Source organism: Eutrigla gurnardus, assembly GCF_963514095.1.
Source record: "Eutrigla gurnardus genome assembly, chromosome: 2".
Classification (NCBI taxonomy): Eukaryota; Metazoa; Chordata; class Actinopteri; order Perciformes; family Triglidae; genus Eutrigla; species Eutrigla gurnardus.
The window spans coordinates 28,535,411-28,553,965 of record NC_139916.1 but is presented as its reverse complement, the minus strand read 5'-3'; the positions used below and the strand labels follow the sequence as shown (position 1 = coordinate 28,553,965).

General features: G+C 42.3%; 1 protein-coding gene and 2 long non-coding RNA genes across 3 annotated transcripts; 1 reads left to right on the top strand and 2 right to left on the bottom strand.

Moving 5' to 3' along the window:
• Positions 1–6,686: 6,686 nt before the first annotated feature.
• Positions 6,687–8,137, top strand: LOC311024904. Its single transcript, XR_014598342.1, has 3 exons — positions 6,687–7,326; positions 7,419–7,573; positions 8,005–8,137. It is a non-coding gene; the product is annotated as an uncharacterized lncRNA (long non-coding RNA).
• LOC311024897 (uncharacterized protein) lies at positions 7,807–10,111 on the bottom strand. The gene is made up of 7 exons (XM_084027478.1): positions 9,967–10,111; positions 9,767–9,843; positions 9,481–9,661; positions 9,080–9,328; positions 8,817–8,988; positions 8,586–8,734; positions 7,807–8,326 (listed from the first exon to the last, which is right to left on the bottom strand). Exons 1-7 carry the CDS (start codon positions 10,031–10,033, stop codon positions 8,148–8,150), a joined length of 1,074 nt encoding a protein of 357 aa, XP_083883604.1. The 5' UTR covers positions 10,034–10,111; the 3' UTR covers positions 7,807–8,147.
• Positions 10,112–10,749: 638 nt separating this feature from the next.
• Positions 10,750–12,635, bottom strand: LOC311025020. Its single transcript, XR_014598355.1, has 3 exons — positions 12,277–12,635; positions 11,011–11,134; positions 10,750–10,888 (listed from the first exon to the last, which is right to left on the bottom strand). It is a non-coding gene; the product is annotated as an uncharacterized lncRNA (long non-coding RNA).
• Between the last annotated feature and the right edge of the window lie 5,920 nt (positions 12,636–18,555).

Here is an 18,555-nt window from a genome sequence, read left to right as displayed (position 1 = left end):
TTTTGTCTACGATCTCCTCCTTGGGTGAATTTATTCGTTTACGGAAAAATTATTTTAACAAGTTACAATTTCTTCATGTTAAACTCACCAAGAAGCCAGCCATCACGTCCTGCACTTGCCTGTAGTCTGTTCCCTACACTGCTGTGTGTCAATATGAATGAATCATGTGTTGAGCCAGGCCAGCGTGCCACAATGTTTGTAAGGGTCATATTTGAGTCGCATATGACCTGTACATTAATTGAATGTACATTTTTTCGATTGACATAAACAAACTTGTTTTCATATGGAGCCCTTATCACAATGAGTGCAGTCAATTGCACCGATTACATTAAGGAAACCGGACATTGCTGCAAATTGCATTTTAATTTTGGCCTGTTCTTGCGCAGTGTAGGGAAACCGGATATCTACTACGCATATTATTAATGCCGTCCAAAACAGCAGGCATTATTGTGCTTAGGGACAGCTATAATATATACCAGACCTATAGAATTAGATAAAACAGAATTATATTAGATCAAAAGAAGGTCTTAATGAAATTGATTATATATAATATGTATGTAAAATACTTACCTGTCTGCCAATTCCTGCTGGAAACAGCCGGTTGCCAGTAACCCCAGACTCGTCAGGACCTGGGGAGAGTGGGGTGAGGGGGTCACTTTTTAGGGCAATCCAATCTCTGTTCTCCCAAAGCGAGAGCTGTGTTCGGGTACTCGGAGGTAAGTCAAACTTGTTTCCAGTAGGGGATGGCCTCCGCCAGGGCTGTGCTTTGTCACCAATCCTGTTTGTGATATTCATGGACAGGATATCAAGGTGTAGTCAGGGGAAGGAGGGTTTGCAGTTTGGTGTGCTGTGGATCTCATCGCTGCTTTTTGCAGATGATGTGGTCCTGCTGGCATCATCGTTCTGTGACCTCCAGCACTCACTAGATCGGTTTACAGCCGAATGTGAAGCGGTCGGGATGATGATCAGCACCTCTAAATCTGGGGCCATGGTTCTCAGCAGGAAACCGATGGACTGACTCCTCCGGGTAGGGAATGAGTCCTTACCCCAAGTGAAGGGGTTCAAGTACCTTAGGTTCTTGTTCGCGAGTGAGGGATCAATGGAATGTGAGTTTGGCCGGAGAATCGGAGCAGCGGGGGCGGTATTGCATTCGCTGTACCGCTCCGTTGTGACGAAAAGAGAGCTGAGCCGGAAGAAAGGCAAATGTCTCGATCTACCTGTCAATCTTTGTTCTTACTCTCACCTTTGGTCATGAGGGATGGTTCATGAACGAGAGAACTAGATCGCGGGTACAAGCAGTCGAAATGGGTTTCCTCAGGAGGGTGGCTGGCGTCTTCCATAGAGATAGGGTGAGAAGGCCAGTCAGGGACTCGGAGCAGAGCCGCTACTCCTTTTTATCGAAAGGAGACAGCCAAGGTGGTTCAGGCATCTGATACAGATGCCCCCTAGGTGCCTCCCTAGAAAGGTGTTCCAGACCACGGGGAAGACCCAGGACTAGGTGGAGAGATTTATATCTCCACACTCGCCTGTGAACATCTTGGGATCCACCGCAAAACTCAATGCCTGCAACACCTGATTCCAACTCTACCTATTCACATCACCCTCTACAAGAACTTCAAATCAATCTGGACCTGGGGTGGGACTCACCATCTACGGTGCTAAATCTCTCCAAACCTTTTTTTTCCCATCAACACACAGATTAAACTCCTAGAGAGGGGACTATCATTTATCCCATGCCCCACCAACCTTGACTGGGAGGAACTTCAAAGGGACCTTCACAAATAAACTTATTAAGATCATTGACCACTTCCACTCACAACTAGGGCTGAGTGATTTTATGCATTCTGGTTATAAATCGATATTTTCGGCAGATTTTTTAGCCGCGAGTAACGATACAAGTCCCATTCAAATCCCCCTGGCACTCCTAGGATTGCAGCGCTTCGCGTGTGGTCTGAACTACATTATCGGTGCTTTGTAACTTACATTTTGCACTTCAATAAATGTAGCTTATTTTCTCACCACATCTTTGATTCATTTTGTCCAGCATTTGCAAGCTGTAGACTCTGTCCAGTCAGGGCCATATATTGTGTAATTGATTATTTCAGTTTTTATTAATTCAATCCAATTCATGGAACACTCACCAGATGTCACCAAAATCACACTGTCCCTTTAAAATCTTTTAGAAAATGATGTCAGTGTATCAAATAATATAAAATCGAATTGTATAAAATTGAATCGTATTGTTGGCTGAATATGGTGATATACTGTATATCGTATCGTGAGCTGAATATCGTGTATCGTATCGTGAGATTAGTGTATCGCTACAGCCCTACTCACAACCCAATTTACACCAGAGACCCTTCACCGGGTCACACCTGCAGGTGACGCTGGTGCTCAGACTGGCACTGTGGGCCCCATTGGGCCAACTTGGAGGGGTTAAAGCCATGATGAGTGGGATTCTTAAGGCTACACTTGCCACCTCAGCCCTATCTGAACCCTCCTTGTCCAGTCCAATTGGGACACCACCGTCCGATCACGTTACTCCACGGCCCACGCGCCTGTGGACCTGATCCACACTCCTGAACCCTCACCCCACCACCCTGCCAATGACTCCCCACTCCCATCATCCCAGGTAAATTCCAACCCACCTCCCACACATCCTGGCCAAACAGAAAGCTCCAGGACTGTTTTACTGTTTTACACACCACATGTACCATCCACAACCCAAGCACGGCCTGAGGTGGAGTTCTACACCCACATTCTCAACCTCTCTAAACTTTTCACCCCATCAGATGCCCAATCAACCCTTCTAGAAAACGGGCTTTCATTTATTCCCCATCCATCTACATATGGCTGTGAGGAACTTCATAGGGACCTTCACAAATATCACAGACAGATTACATTAATTAACTATTTCCACACCAGACCTGGCAGACTAAGCAAAGCATTTACACACCCATTCAACTGGGAACCACCAACAGTCAAACTCGACCACATAACAAAAAACGACGGGCCCTGTGTTCATATCGGCCTCCGACGGATGTCCCTGACAATTTGTCGGAGGTCAAGCTCAGGGCCCTATCACAACTGACTAATAATCCAAATATCATAACACCAGTTGATAAAGGTTCTAAAATAATAATCATGGACAGACAACAATACCTCACTGAAGCCAACTGACAACTATCAAACCCACACCATTATAGACCCATCCCAACTTCAGACCCAGACACAACTCGGGACTATCATTCAATCACTTCACAATAGAAATCATAACTTCCTGACAAAAACGCTACCTTTATGGACCAGACCAACCCCGCGACAGACACTTTTACCCTTCTACCGAAAGTCACAAAGAGCCCCGCACCTGCACCATTCCCTATGAAGTTCCTCCGAGTAGACCCATAGTATCTGATTGTAACAGCACTTCATACCACATCTCTGAATACATAGAACACTTCCTTGACCCCCTCTCCACCAAACACCCCAGCTACATCAAAGATACTTACCACTTCATCGACACCATTCGACACATGGCTGTTCCCACCCACTCCTGTTTATTTACCATCAATATCGATAGTCTTTACACCAACATCAACACCACAGCAGGTATTAAAGGTCCCATATACACCTATAAACTGGTCCTCCCTGAGCCTGTCAACTCCCAGAAAGAGGAAAACAAGTTACTCCTGCATGGTCTCTGCAGCCCCCCCACTGGTAAAACGGCGCTCCTACGGGCTGTTCAGATTCAGCTCCCGTCATTACATAACGGAGGGAGTCATTTGCATAGGCCGAACTCCTCTGCACGATGATAAGAGATATCCAAGAGGGGCGTTCATCACCAAGGTGAAGTTCGGTGTGTCCTGCGGTGAGACAGCTATCTAGCTAGACAGCAGTGTTTCACAATGTCGTCGCTCAGACACGCAAATTGCTCTGTTGTTGGTTGTACAAATCAATCCAAGTGCTTAAATTCTGTCCCAGCTACAGAAGAACAGAAGGGACAGTGGTTGCGTTTCATTTTTAATGACAATGTGCCGGCTACGGTTCATGTTAGCTTGTATGTCTGTGCTAACCACTTCACACTGGACTGCTTCAGTAACGAGGGTCAGTACAAAGCTGGCTTTGCCTCGACACTGACCCTCGTGAAAGGATCTGTTCCAACCATACGGGACCCAGCAACTTCACCTGAGCCACATAGGCGAGCCATAGCAATACATCCACCATTAACATTGACGTATGCTACTGCTAGCATAAGCATCCTTTCCGTGGCTCTCCAAGTAGGCGTTGACAGACAGAGCTCAAACAGCCTGTTCTCAGGAGAGCTCATTTGAGCAACTTTTAGACAGCTGATATTCAATTTGTTCATTGTTAATTTGCAATTAGTTCAATCAACTCTTGAGTATTTTAACTCTGAGTTAAGCATGTGCCTGCCAATAAAAAGCCATCATCAATGGAGCTCCGATACTACAATTCACCATGGCAACCGGAGAGAAAGCGAGGTCCTCATATTTCACGGCAGTTGAATTGGACATTCTTCTCCGTGCTTATGGAGAAAAGGAGAATATTTTTTGCAGCAGCAAAGGAGAGACAGTTGAGTGGGAGGCGATTGCTGCCTGAGTCCACTTGTAAGACTGAAGGAAATATCAATTGATGGAAAACTTCAATTTTTCTCGTTTGTTTCAACAGTGTAACACAGCGGTGTAATGGTTAGCATTACTGCAATACTGTAACATGCAGGTGAGCGAAGTTCAATTCCTGTTGGTCGGTACTGAAAGTAGGTTAATGTAATAAAAATCCTTTTTGATTTAGGTGCAATCCCACGGGCACAGAATAGATTTGGCTGCCGCTGAAAATGAAGTACAAATGGGTGGAGGGCCACCATCACCAACTCCATCCAAGCCAGTCGCCCCCCAGGACAATAGTGGCTATATAAAATGTGAGTGTGTGTGAGTGTTTGTGTCTATATTCATTTTGCCATTTTCTTTTCTCTCAACAGTCATTGATGGTGTGATGTACCTCGTAGAGCCTCCAGAAACAAAAAGAACCCCTTGCAGTTGTAAGTACTTAATACTCCAGAGAGTTTGCCAAATATAGTTTCAAGGATACTGTTCTTCTTCATTACAGGGTGGTGATGATGATGACAAATATATGAATAACGATGAAGAGCTACTGAGTTCTTTCTCATTATTTTCTCATAATTTGTAGCTTGAAATGTACACTGAAGTGATGAGAATAATGACTGGACAAATAACTTGCTCATTGATTTTTAACAGTGTGCCTCAGCAGTACCAGGGGGAGGCTGCAGCCTAAAATTAAGCATTAAGAATATTGCGCAAATACGTAGACTAAGGCATGTGGTTTTAATCATATTTCACATAGTTAACAGTAAATATAAGCGTCTATTTCAACACAGAAATGTCAGAAAATTTCAGAAAACTCCTGTTCGCAAAAAATCTAAAGAGCTCTGCAAAGAATTATGTCCACGAAAAAAATGTTGAAAATGTCAGAGAATATTGTTTAGATATGTGATCGGTAGGAAAAAACGGAAATCAAAATCCTCTCCTGACGTAAAGCTGCTACAATCACTTTTATTTCCATATCGATTAGGTTGACAAGGAAAGGACGGCACATTTTGTCATAGTTGGTTCAGATTCCGGAAAAAGGCGGAGACATGTAGGAGAATACACCCCTGCACAAGCCTTTGGTTTCTGTTTTGATACCAGTGGATACTTGTATAGAGAAGCATTGTAGGAGTTCTCTGACATATCTTTTAGTATCCTTTTTTTCTCCTGTTTTTTGAGCAGCTCAACAATATCTTTTTTCAGTAGGACATTGAACTTTATTTGCATGCTTTTTTGTTGTTGTCTGGACCTTGATACGTTTATTGCTTCTGGTTACTTTCTCTGCTAATAATCTTCATGTTAACAAAGACCACTCTTTGTTAAACTTAACTCACTTTACTGTGTCAGTACCGTTTCATTTTCACAGGACTTTTATGTTGCTCTTTGGGGTTCCCCTAGACACCAAATTAAGGTTGTGACACTGGCAAATGTGTCACAATAGTGAAGAGAGATGATGTTCCAGTGAGACTCTAAACCTGTAAAGCCCGAACCGTCAAATAATAGCCCAACAATTATTTTGAAATGACATTTTAACAAAATGTAAAACGAACGTTTGATCTGTCAACCATTCATGGCAAATTATTGATCACAAAACATATTTATTATAAACAACATATTTTAAACATTCCAACTGGTTTGGTTAATTTTATCCCAACAAGAACCTTTTTATATATGACCCACTTTCAATAAAGATTATTTCCACCGGTGAAGTATCCCTTTATCTTAATTAAAGGAGATTCTTATACCTTAGCAATGACACCAGCCTTCAATGTAAGTCACAAAATCACGTTCTCTAGAGACTGTTTTTATTAAGTTTAATTCACAATAGCCAACACGATCTGCAACCTCCCTGTTAGAATTAAAGATAATTTAAAATGAATAAGTGAAAAATATTTTTGAAAAGTTGCTTCTACTTATTAAACACAAAAAGGCAAAATTGGAATTATATAATCAAAGTCAGCCTCTCACAAAAATTGACAAAAAAGTGTTTTTTAATTGCTGTCAGCTTGGCCTTATAGTTCACTCTGAAATGTACAATAACCCAGTTCAGATACATTTAACAGAACCATAGAAAAGCTGCTTAAAGGAGACATATTATGCTCATTTCTGCTTGTTGACATGGGTCTTTGATGTCTAAATGGAATGATAGTAACATGCTTTGGTCGAAAAAACCCAAGGATTGAGCACAGCAGGGTTCTCAACATACCAGTTTCACAGCCCTGCTTTCAGCGGCCGGATTCAGTGACTTTCCCTTTAAATGCTAATGAGCTACTGCGTGCGCCGCCCAAACGGTCTTGGCACCGCCCACCTCTTCCTGCCGGGCGTAAGACGTGAGGACGCCATTTTGTAACCATAACAACGGTTGATTCGGGGGAGAAATGGCTGCCGGTCAACAAACTGCGGTGCAACCTTACCTGTTCGAGCCGGAGTCCGACCCAGAACAAGAAGAGGCTCCAGAAGAAAGTCAGCAGCCAAGATTGAACATGGATGTTTCTCAGTGGTTAGTAGTTAAGTTTGTTACCTCGAAATATACCGGTTTATAAACTTTAAATAAATATTACAAAAGAAACAACACGACGTGATTGCTTAGCTATCGTAGTTTCCAATCAATAATACAATTCTGCTAAAAAATAGGTGTTCCTGTGGCAATTGTGAACAAATGCCTACAGAACCTGAGAATATATGCTGTATGGAAATATCACAAGTAAGTGTGAACACTGTGCAAACATGGTTGTAATTTTGCAGTCTCTCTTTTCTATCATCCATTGTCACTCACTTATCTTTCATAATTTATAGGTTACACGAAGACTACAGCAGCTTCCTGAGCCACCAACATGCATGGTGGACCATCCTGGCCTCGAACCTGTCTGCCTGAATGTATTTTCACTGCAGAATGCACTAAACATTTATCGGGCAGACTATGGACCTTTACGTCTCAGGGGAATTGTGCAGTAAGCTTTCAGTCACTTAAATACTATTAATTTATCGCAAAAATGTTATGCTCAAAAGTACGTAGGTGCTTCCTCTATCTTACATTGCTTATAGTTTATGGTTATAGTTTATCCTTATTATTTTTTACTGAGATCCCAGCTTGTGATCAACAAATGTATATCTAATTAGCTATCTATCTATCCATCTAGTTAACATGAAAATTACATATCAAACAATGAAAACACACAGAACAGTAAGTAAAGATTGTTTATTGTACATTTGTAAACATGTGTAGACATATGAAATAATAAAAACAATAGGAAGATAAATTACTGAAGTGGAACAGTTGAACTTTGTACTTCAATATCAATATAAAAATAATAACAATGAAAGTATCTTATTGCCATGGACGTGAACATTCAGTGCTGACTTTATATTACATTGTGTCCAGCCAATATAGATACCTAGCCTACAGAAGCTTTGTAAGCTGGTGCTGGGGCTTTCTGGGCCGGGGAGTGAGAGTTGTGCTGCCCGCCTGCGTGGTGCTGAGGATTCGTGCAGAGTTCCCTGATGCAGAAGGACAGTATGTTGGGTTCAGACCTGTCCTTGGTTGAACCTCGACACATAACCTGCTATAACGGTCAGCTTGTCAGGTCGGTCAAACTGAGCCGAGAGGTCTTCAGGGATTTTAAGCTTCAGCACCTCGTTCACATATGGGGCAGGGTCCTGGAAAACCTTATCAAAGATGAGGTCCAACAGTGCATCAACGTAATCTGTAGTGCAATAAACAAAGATGTATGTTTACAGGAAAGTTGCACTAGAACCAAAAAGCCTTGTGTAAAGTTTATCTTGTTATTTCACCTAATTACTTCATATTTATACATTCTCCTTATTTATTATTTCTTTTGAAAACCATGTAAAAAGAATTCAGATTTTATTTGTTTGTGTTTATTTTCAACATTCTGTGATATGCCTGTATGTTCATGTTTACTTTTTATTTGTGGAGTTTAAATAAAAGACTGTAAAACTTACGGAATGTTGGCTCTGCTTTCACAGGCTTTGCAGTGCATTCTCCGCGTTTTGACTTTGGGAAGTTGACTCTGTAGAGCAGCTCTCCTCTTGTCGATGTTGCCTGAGGTCGGCCAGCATTTTCATTATAATGCAGGGCAGCCAGGTAGAGTCTTGGGTGGAAAAATAGTAGTTAGAAAGATAGCAAACAAACTAAATTATAATGAAATAAACAGATACTGGTAGTTTTATTACCTGCATAACATTCCAAGGTATGGGAAGACAACATTCTTCGGTGCAAACCGCAAAATGACACTGTGGAATGCCTCTAGCGATGAGGTCTGATAGTGAGGGCTGAGCTTTTCAACATCTCTCAGGATTCTCTTGTTAATCAGTGCCTTTTCTAACCTGCAGAAAGCTGGTGTCCCTGGAAAAAAGAAATCACATGAATTCAAACTGTTAAACATCTTTTAGATATTAAAAAAAAACATTTTATTCACAATTTTGTTTTTATCTACCTGCTTTCAACCATTTGCTCTTGTCCCTTGAGGTGCGCTGTGGATGCAAGCACTGGGGGAAAGCAGGATCTGGATGTGTGTGGATGTCTTGGACATGGTTGAGAATGGAGGTCCACTTAGCCACTCTCTCTGGCCCTGAAGTAGAGGAGGCTGCTGTCCAGTACACATGGTTCTTTATGCTTCGAAGCCACTTCTTCAGCTTTTCGCATTCTTTGTTCTGGGCTATCTTGACCAGTTTCTTGGACAGTCCTAATAAAACAATATTTGTCACATTCAGATAAACAGTATAAGTTGATTACAAAATAACTCTAACCCATGTAACATATTAGTGATTATGATAATAGGATAATATAATGTGTGGACCTGTGAGCAAGGGCATTTTATCTTGATTGTACCCCTACCTTTTTCCATGTGCCAGACATCGTAGTACTGTGTCACATTGGCCTCCCTCAGGAACTTCTGGATCTGAGGGTGACGGTCTGTGACAATGCTGTCCAATGTAACACCACATGCCTCCAGGAGAGCAAGGCTCCTCTTCAGACCTTCTTTTTCCATGTGGTAGCTTCCCCCGACTTCGTTGCTCTGATCAGAAAAACAGGACAAAAGTCTATTAAATATATGATTCTTAAAAGCAGTCATTAAACACAGATTAGTTATCTTGAATAACGATCACACCATTTCACTCACCTGAACCAGCTGTATGTCGACAATAGTGTTGCTCCTCAGGTCCATCATTGAGTAACTGCCAAACTTGGCAGAGTGGCCTTCAAAAATAAATGTAGAATATCACAGAAATGTAATCTTACCTATCAATTTGTTGTACTTCATCGTAAACACTTCTCTAAACAAAAACATTAGAGTAGAATTTATCAGAGAGTCTTGTATACCTGGTGAGTCAGCCCTTAGGTCGCCACCCAGGATAACACTCTCCTGTTGACTAAGCTGCTCCATCATCCCGTTCTGCACAGTCTTCCACGTGTGTATGATTGCAGGCTCTATGAACGTCCGTGCATGACGCCTAAATGTGTCATACTGAAACATCTTCAGCTGCATGCCCGGAAGATCTGAGGACAGACAGACAAGATGTGTCATAAGTACTGCTCTATACAACATTTAGCAATATGATATGCAAAAATAATACATTTACATAGTGATGACTAAATCTATTACCTTTTCAAGTTTGAAGAAAGATGCACCTGTGGTGTATATTGCAGCTGAGAGCTGGAGGTTTCCTGCAGGTGTGCTTCCCAGAATTGGCTGGCTGTTCCATTTTCTGAAGAACTGACAATGTGGGCATGTTTGTTCTACAGAGATGAATGTGCCGACCCTTCTTGTCTGCACGTCTGACACACGCTGACAGACAGGGCACACCTCAAACAGCTCCATCAGACACTTTTCATAGACAATATACGTTGGTGTCTTATGAACAGGGCAGGAAGGCTCCAGTCTAGTAGAAAAACAAAATAATCAAAAGAGAAATTAGTAACTCCCACACAGCTTGAGACAAATTATGTAAAAACATGTAGGGAATAAAAGGAATTCTGAGGTTATTAACTCACGTCACATCTGCTGACTCTGACATAACTGTGACAGAGTCCTCTGGATCAAATGTAGAATCCTTGGGGTCGGGAATTTCCATGGATGAACTACCCTCCAATGGATTCGCCTCTTCCTCCTCCTCCAGTTCCAAGCGAGCCCTTTTACTTGGTCTTTTTATTGGGGTTGATGTTAAAAATGGTTGACGAGTTGAGAAGGCAATGGTTGAGGTGCCAACACCAACATCAGCACAGGACACTGATTTCTGTGTGCCTTTGATAGATGAAAATATATTTTTCATTAGCCACTCCATATTCATAACAGAGTAAAACTAAAATTACACTATATAGAAACATAGTGACTAACATGACATGATATGCTTTTGGGCAACAAACCTGTGCTTCTGAAGTGAGGCTGGAGAGTTCTCATGGAAAGCTGTGTGCCAACGTTGCATGTCACTGGTTGGTCTGTCTGGCAGGCAACATGATGCACCACAGGCTGCTGTACAGTTGTACTTGTCTAAACACAAAAAGAAGCAATAGGTTATGTGTCTGCTTTCTCATGTTACATGAAAAATAAAAATATGTAGACAGAAATGATGATTAGCAATAGACATTTGTGAAGCAAACTTTTCTGTGTCCATGCCTGCATATAACTGATAGTAGCACAGCAGATATCTAGCAGGTAGCCCCTGTCTCCGGAAACAAAACAAAGTAGTGACTGCTTTATTGCAGATAACGCTTTGGTGCTCTCATGTCTGGTCTCTCATGCCAATAGGTTACGCTAGAGCTGTAGTTACATGTATACAAACGCACAGGAACTATTTCGACTGCCAACACAGTCCTTTAGCACAACATGCTAAGTAATGAACATAGCTAACTGGTCGGGAATAAAAGACCATTTTATACCGTGTCCTCTCCGTGTTCACGGCGGAACAGTAGCTCACCGTCCGTGAACTCCTGACAACGCTACAGCTGTAGTTGCATGTAAACAAACACACAGCCATTTAGCACAACATGCTAAGTAATGAACATAGCTAACTGGTCGGGAATAAAAGACCATTTTATACCGTGTCCTCTCCGTGTTCACGGCGGAACAGTAGCTCACCGTCCGTGAACTCCTGACAACGCTACAGCTGTAGTTGCATGTAAACAAACACACAGCCATTTAGCACAACATGCTAAGTAATGAACATAGCTAGCTTGTCGGGAATAAAAGACCATTTTATACCGTGTCCTCTGCGTGTTCACGGCGAAACAGTAGCTCACCGTCCGCGAATTACTAAGACCAATTAAAACAATCTTCCCTGCGTGTTCACAGCGGAACAATAGCTCACCGTCCGCGAACAACAGAGACATTTCACCCGTCTCCTCGCCATGTTCATGGCCGAGCAGGGGTTCAAGGCCGGTTCGAAGCGATACAATCTCAATGTCCTAATTCATTTTCTCAAATCACCGTCATGTTTTAAAAGAGTGCTGATATGACAAATTAACGTTTGGTAACATTAACACTATAGTGAATCCGACTGCCAGTAAGCACAACGTTGAACACTTCACATGTAATGTTAGCTCAGCCTCATTCGGCTAACACGACGGTTAGCATTAGCTCATGTGCTAAATGACCAAAGTAACACAAACTATACTGTTTTTGTAAATACTTACAGTTGCAACATCGGTGGCGTCGGCACGGACAGTGGGTATGGATCCATCTTTTAGGAGCAGTCTTGTTGCCAATCCAGCGGTATACTGTCCGTGGTTGGAGAAACAGTCCGATGTGAAGTGATTCGCACAGACCAGGACATTTTTGCTCAATGACGCTGGGACGTTTCCCTGGTAAACAAAATTTAGCCACTTCGCTTTTAAATCCTCTTTGTTTGGGAGGCGATGTAGCGACATATGAGGACCCGTGCATCCGATGACAGAGCAGCAGTGCTTGGCTTTCGGCTTGTACATGGTGGCGGTTAGGCTGTCGAGTACAAGTGAAGCGAGTAAGAAAAAATGGCGGATCCTTGTTCAGGTAGCCGGCGTAATGTGGGCGGGGATATTCCATGAATATGCAATGACTATGCAAGAATATGCAAAAGACCGGATTGTGACGTCACAATACGGTAAAAATCCAAACGGCTCGTTTAGAGACTAAATTCCTGACTCTGCCAGTTACTAAATATTGACTTAGTTGTCAAAACTCATGTTAAAGGGGTCGGGAGACACCCCGGATACGCAAATATACAAACTAAAGCAAGGAAAAAGTCAGTTTTGCATAATATGTCCCCTTTAAAACACTAAAGCTACATGAAAACTTCAAAGAATACTGCTCTTATGTCAATAAGTTAACCAGTTAAGGTACAGTAGAGTAAACTGTTCCATACAGCTAGTGTGTAAGAGTTCAGTTCAGTGTTGACAGTTCTGTTGGAGAAGTCCATCATTAACAAGTCCCACTCCACTCATGATCAGAGAGATCTGTGATTCGGGTGAGGACTCTTTGGTCCACTGACAGTTGCTTCTTGTTTTTCTTTTCTGTTGTTTTTCTTCTCACAACTGTTGTGACCTTCTCTGGATTGATGAGTGTTACGACCCCCCTTGTGTCTAGGGGTGAGGGAGCAGTAACAAAAGAGTGCGCAGGGAACCAAGGGGCAATGATAAGTGGATTTATTGGGTAAACAATAATGTAACAGAGTAACTGGGGGGCGTAACGGGTGGCGTTAAACCAATAACAAAACAAAAGGAGCAACGAAGTACAAAAAAGGAACGCCACCCATAAACTAAAAGGAAAGCACAAACAAACCAGGGGGAAAAACAATCCCCAAACCAAAACAGTAACAACCAAAGCTAAGTCCTAACCCCCAACCCAAGACAAAGGAAAACGAAGAAACACGGCGAGGGGCCAACAGCCACATCCAGACTGCCGCCCCCCCATCTGCCCCTCCAGCCGGCTTTTACAGCGTCCTGGCTTCCGGCTTCCGGCACGGACGTGAGATGACGAGGATGACGAAGGGTGACGTGATGACGTCAGCAGCGCACCACGGTACCTGGGCAAAGAACAGAGGCAGCAACACACACACAAACCTATTCCCATAACAATGAGGAAGAATCACCTCCATGAACGCAAGAACTCAAAATACAAAACAGATGGTACTGCTTTGTACACTGAAACCAGAGAATGAACAGTGTAATTTTAAAAGAAATCAAAATAAGCATGAGTTCTCCAAACTCTATAGCCAATAATCCCTGTAACGGAGAATCGTTTTTTCTTGTATGATGTTCCCTTATATTCCCTGTATCGTACTGAGTAAAATGGAGACCAACCTTTAATTTACAAGCCAGCTTGACCCATTGATCCTGCTGAAAGGTAAGCATGAGGTTTCTAGGGAAATGCTTCAAATTCCTTGCACATCTCTTGTATAAAATAACTGTGCTTACTTTCAAAGCGCATTCTCCACAGTCTGATTAAGGGCCCAAATTTCAGAATCATTGCTTGGTAATGAGATAAATAATGACACTTTGTTTTCAGGTTATTTTCTGGGAATAGAGCTTAATAGATCAAGATATGCAACCTGAGGTACAGAGATTTCTGAGCACATATGTCCACAATTCTTTCAGCTGTAGAGTCAACTGCCATACATCATCTGCTGTACCTTCAACTCTGTCACTTAATATGAGAAGCAGCAGCCTTAGGAAATTCCAATTCTGTATGGTCTGTCCTGAGAGTTTAGCAGCTTGAGGGCTGACCTCAGATGGCTTTGTAGAAGCATCAGACTGGTTTAATACAGCGATTCAGAGAGGAGGAAGTCAACCATCCCTCTTTCTTTATGAAACACTTAGAGCGCAACATCATAAGACAAAACACCCTCAAAGAAGTCATGTCCACATCTGGTGTATCTTCAGTCTGGAGGTGATTAACAGCTGAATTGCAGCTCTATTATATATTATATTAGGCAGTACCTGCAGAATTATTGTGAGCTACTGAAACTTTTCAGTGAAGTCACCAATACAATGAGAATCCAAATTATCCCCAGCAATGCAATACAAGGTTCCTTTGACTGCTGTTTCATCTGATACTACAATACCATTCTCCTCCAAGTCCTTCAAGTATGCTAGTATTCAGAGAACACATTAGCATGCCCAAATGCTTTGAAATACTTCTCTCTCAACAATAAAACAAGTGACATGGGGGTTTGAGCCATGATCATGGAAAGAAGAGCCCTTGATATCCCGCAATCGCACCGTTTATAAAGAACTTGGCGTAACGTTGCAATCGTGTCACCTTTTACAAAGCATCCCGGCTTTGCGGATTCAGAGAGGCTGGCTTTCTACCTTCTTCGGATCAACTTTCTGAGCTTGTTAAATCCCCCGGTGGCGAGTCTTGTATGTAACACGTCTTCAAAGCATCACTGTCTGTTGCGGCTTTCCAGCTCTCTCCTTTCACAAAGAGGCTTGCCTTGTTTCGCCTCTGTTACGGCTCTGTGACTACACTTGTTGCCGTCTCAGAGGCAGAACGTACACCCCTTTCCATCTCAGGACCTTGTACAATTACAATAGTGCAGAATAACGGGGTGATACTCCCAAAACCAAAAACAATGTAAAAGGGGCTAGAGATATACTGATAAAAAAACCCTGTACTACATACAATCAAACAATTAAAACTGGTTCATTAAGAAATAATCTCCTGAATACAAGACATACATTTAAAATGAACAATTAACTACTTTTAGAAAATCTATGATGGGATACTGTAGACTTTAAAGGGATAGTTCGGAATTTTGGACATAAGACCTATTTTCAAACTCAGCCGGTGTGTCGAGACGTCTGGAGACGTTTTCAAGACATTTCATTCAGTTCTTCTAGTTGCCAAGTTCGCTTGTGCTATGGCTAGTGCAAGTCAATGGTTCTAGTTAGCATGGCATTAAAAACAGTCATACCGTCTCCACAGTGCACCCGAGGCAAATCAATTGTAACGGCAGACTATCGATGTACATATCTGTGTTGATAGAATGTTTGAAATAAAACCAACCTTGCATTTTTAAGGATTTATGTCTTAGAAGCAGCAGCAGCAGCGTGTCATACTTCCTAGTAGGCTATGGCAGCGGCGGACTGATATCACCTAGCACTTATAAGTTACCGGTTCTATAATAGTTTGTTTACCTGCTGTCATTGCTACAGACGCAGAGTAGCCTGCAGTGCTAGTTTCTTCAATCTCACAGAAATGGACACTTTTGGAAAATATACTGAAACTTTTGAAGACTCTGATGAGGAGTTTTTTTCCACCCAAACCCAACCGTACCTGTACGAGCCTGAATATACAGAGGAAGAATTGCGCAAGAGGGATGCTCAAAGGGCAGAACGTGAATGAGCGTCTGTGGAGACCGAGATAGCCCCCGCTGGAGCTGAGAACCGGGACCGAACAAACGGAGACTGGTGGTGCCAGGAGGGAATCCCTCCGAGGGTTTACGGTTGTCCGGACGGAGCAGAGGTTCGGGTTCACGGTGCGTAATTGTGGGTTGGCTGGCCCGTGGGCTGCCCGGTGTTTGCGTGAGGTCCAAGCGCTTTTCATCCAGGTCTGAGGGCATGATGCCCGACAATTCGGCCCGGTTCGATTGCCTATTTACGGCCAGTATTTCGGGCGGCACGTCTTAGAGGTTTGAGTCCGTTTGTGTGAGGTCTGAGCGCTTTTCAGACAGCCTCGGGGGCATAAGGGCCGACAATTCGGCTGTGTTCAGGTGTGTATTTACCGGAGGGATTCCCTGCAACGCCCCCGAGGGTTTACGGTTCACCGGACGGAGCAGAGGTTCGGGTTCGCGGTGTGTAATTGTGGGTTCGCAGGGCCGTGTGCTGCCCGGTGTTTGAGTGAGCTCCGAGGGCTTTTCAGACAGCCTTGGGGGCTTAAGGGCCGACAAATCGGCGGTGTTTAGGTGTGTATTTACCGGCTGGATACCGAGCGTCTTAGAGTTTTGAGTCCGACGGAGCAAAGTAAAATTCCGCTGCTGCTGAGAAACTAGTCCCTCAAAAAATGGATGATTCATGCGATGCGAGGTTAGTTTTGTTTCAAATATTATTCTATCAACACAGATATGTACATCGACAGTCTAGTGTTTTAATTTATTTGCCTCGGGTGCACTATGGAGTGGGCAAGACTGTTTTTAATGCCTGGCTAACTAGAACCATTGACTTGCGCTAGCCATAGCACAAGCGAACTCGGCAACTAAAAGAACTGAATGAAATGTCTTGAAAACTTCTCCAGACGTCTCGAACACACCGGCTGAGTTGGAAAATAGGTCTTATGTCCAAAATTCCGAACTATCCCTTTAAGAGTTGTAATCTGTAATATTAAAAGCCTGTTTTGTTAAAATGGGCTTACATACATAACAGAGATAACTTTCAAATTCCAACGGCAGAAAATAAAAAAACATGCATTGCCTCATATGTTTGACCATGAGGGTTTGAGAGGTATTGATGTCTTATAGGAATGTTGGCATGACATATATAAAGTTGTTTTATATTATATATTACATTTACACACCAACGGCGGAGTCAACCATGCAGGGCGACAGCCAGCTCGTCAGAAGCAATTAGGGTGTGGTGTCTTGCTCAGGGACACCAGGCACTCAGCTAGGAGGAGCCGGGGAGCAGGTGCTCTACAGAAAAAGTATTTACTTCTATTGAAGTATTTGGCACCTTCAAAACTTTGCAGATATTTTCAAAAAGCCAGCTGCATGGTTAATCCTGATGTCGGCCCCAGCTTCAGCAAATTTGTCAATGCTTTTTCTTAGATGTTCCGGGTTTTCAAATTAAATAATAAATTAAAAAAAATATTGATAAATATTATGAATGGGTAATGGAATAATACTGTATTATCAGGGAAAATGCACATTTTCTATATAATATGTTGGGAGTTTTTCGTAACACTGGCTTTTCCAAAGGTGGTGCAAGTGCAGATTCTGAATTTAAAATTCAATACATTTCAAGAAAACACACAGAAAATCTGCAATACAGACAATAATGCCTGTAATACACACTTTAAACATGAGAACTCATTAGACTGCCTCCAGTTCCCACATTTTTTCCAATATGTATTAAGTCCTAATTCTATTTTAAATTGGAGGTTGTGTTTTTTTTAGGGCCGGGACTTTAACATACTGTAAGTGAAAATACTGTAAGTGCGATTAAAATGCGTCAATTTTTTTAACGAATTAATCTGAATTAACGCGTTAAAAAAATTGACGCATTTTAATCGCACTTACAGTATTTTTGCACCGCGGAACGTTTCTCACTGGATGAGTTTCAGGCGGACCGATTATACTGGAGCACCAACTAGCGTTCATGACTTCAGACAGCAACAAACCACCGTGGATGGGAAATTTTGTTATAGAAAACAAACATATGGAAGCGTCGATAAGAGCATGGTTGTGCGCAAGCTCTGCAACAAGGAATTTGCATATCACCGCAGCACATCGAGCCTCAAGTATCACCTCAATGCAAAACATATAACAGCTAGCGTGGACGCTAGCATGGTAGCTAGCGTCAGAGGGTTAACCCTCGCTAACAGAGAGATGTTTTCTAATAGTCAGGGTTTCCAATGTTCTGAATGTACTTGAAAGTATTGTGTTTTACTTAAAAAAAAACGTGTTATAGTTTACAGAAGGTCTACCTACCTATAGGCTACCTGAATTTCTGAAATGTACTATATTTCTTAATATGCTATTGCTACACTTAATGGCAAAAATTGCACTGGTCTGTTGGACTTGGTTGAACAAAAATAAACAATATTTTGTTGCTTAAGCTTATGTATTCAGTCATTATTCAATGGTATACTAAAAATCCATGTGAAAAAAATTACTCACTTCTCACTGTTCTCAGGTGAATACATCTCTTCTTACATCTTAATAGTAACGTTAGGCCTAACCCTGACCACACACTTTCGAATCAATATAAAAGCAAGCCAGG

Bases quoted from the DNA above. Each gene is read 5' to 3' on its own strand.
- LOC311024897 (XM_084027478.1), bottom strand. From the start codon at position 10,033: ATGATGGAGCAGCTTAGTCAACAGGAGAGTGTTATCCTGGGTGGCGAC. The intron at 9,844-9,966 runs GTATACAAGACT...TTATTTTTGAAG, and splicing joins CCTAAGGGCTGACTCACCAG to GCCACTCTGCCAAGTTTGGC. The intron at 9,662-9,766 runs GTGAGTGAAATG...TTTTCTGATCAG, and splicing joins TCGACATACAGCTGGTTCAG to AGCAACGAAGTCGGGGGAAG.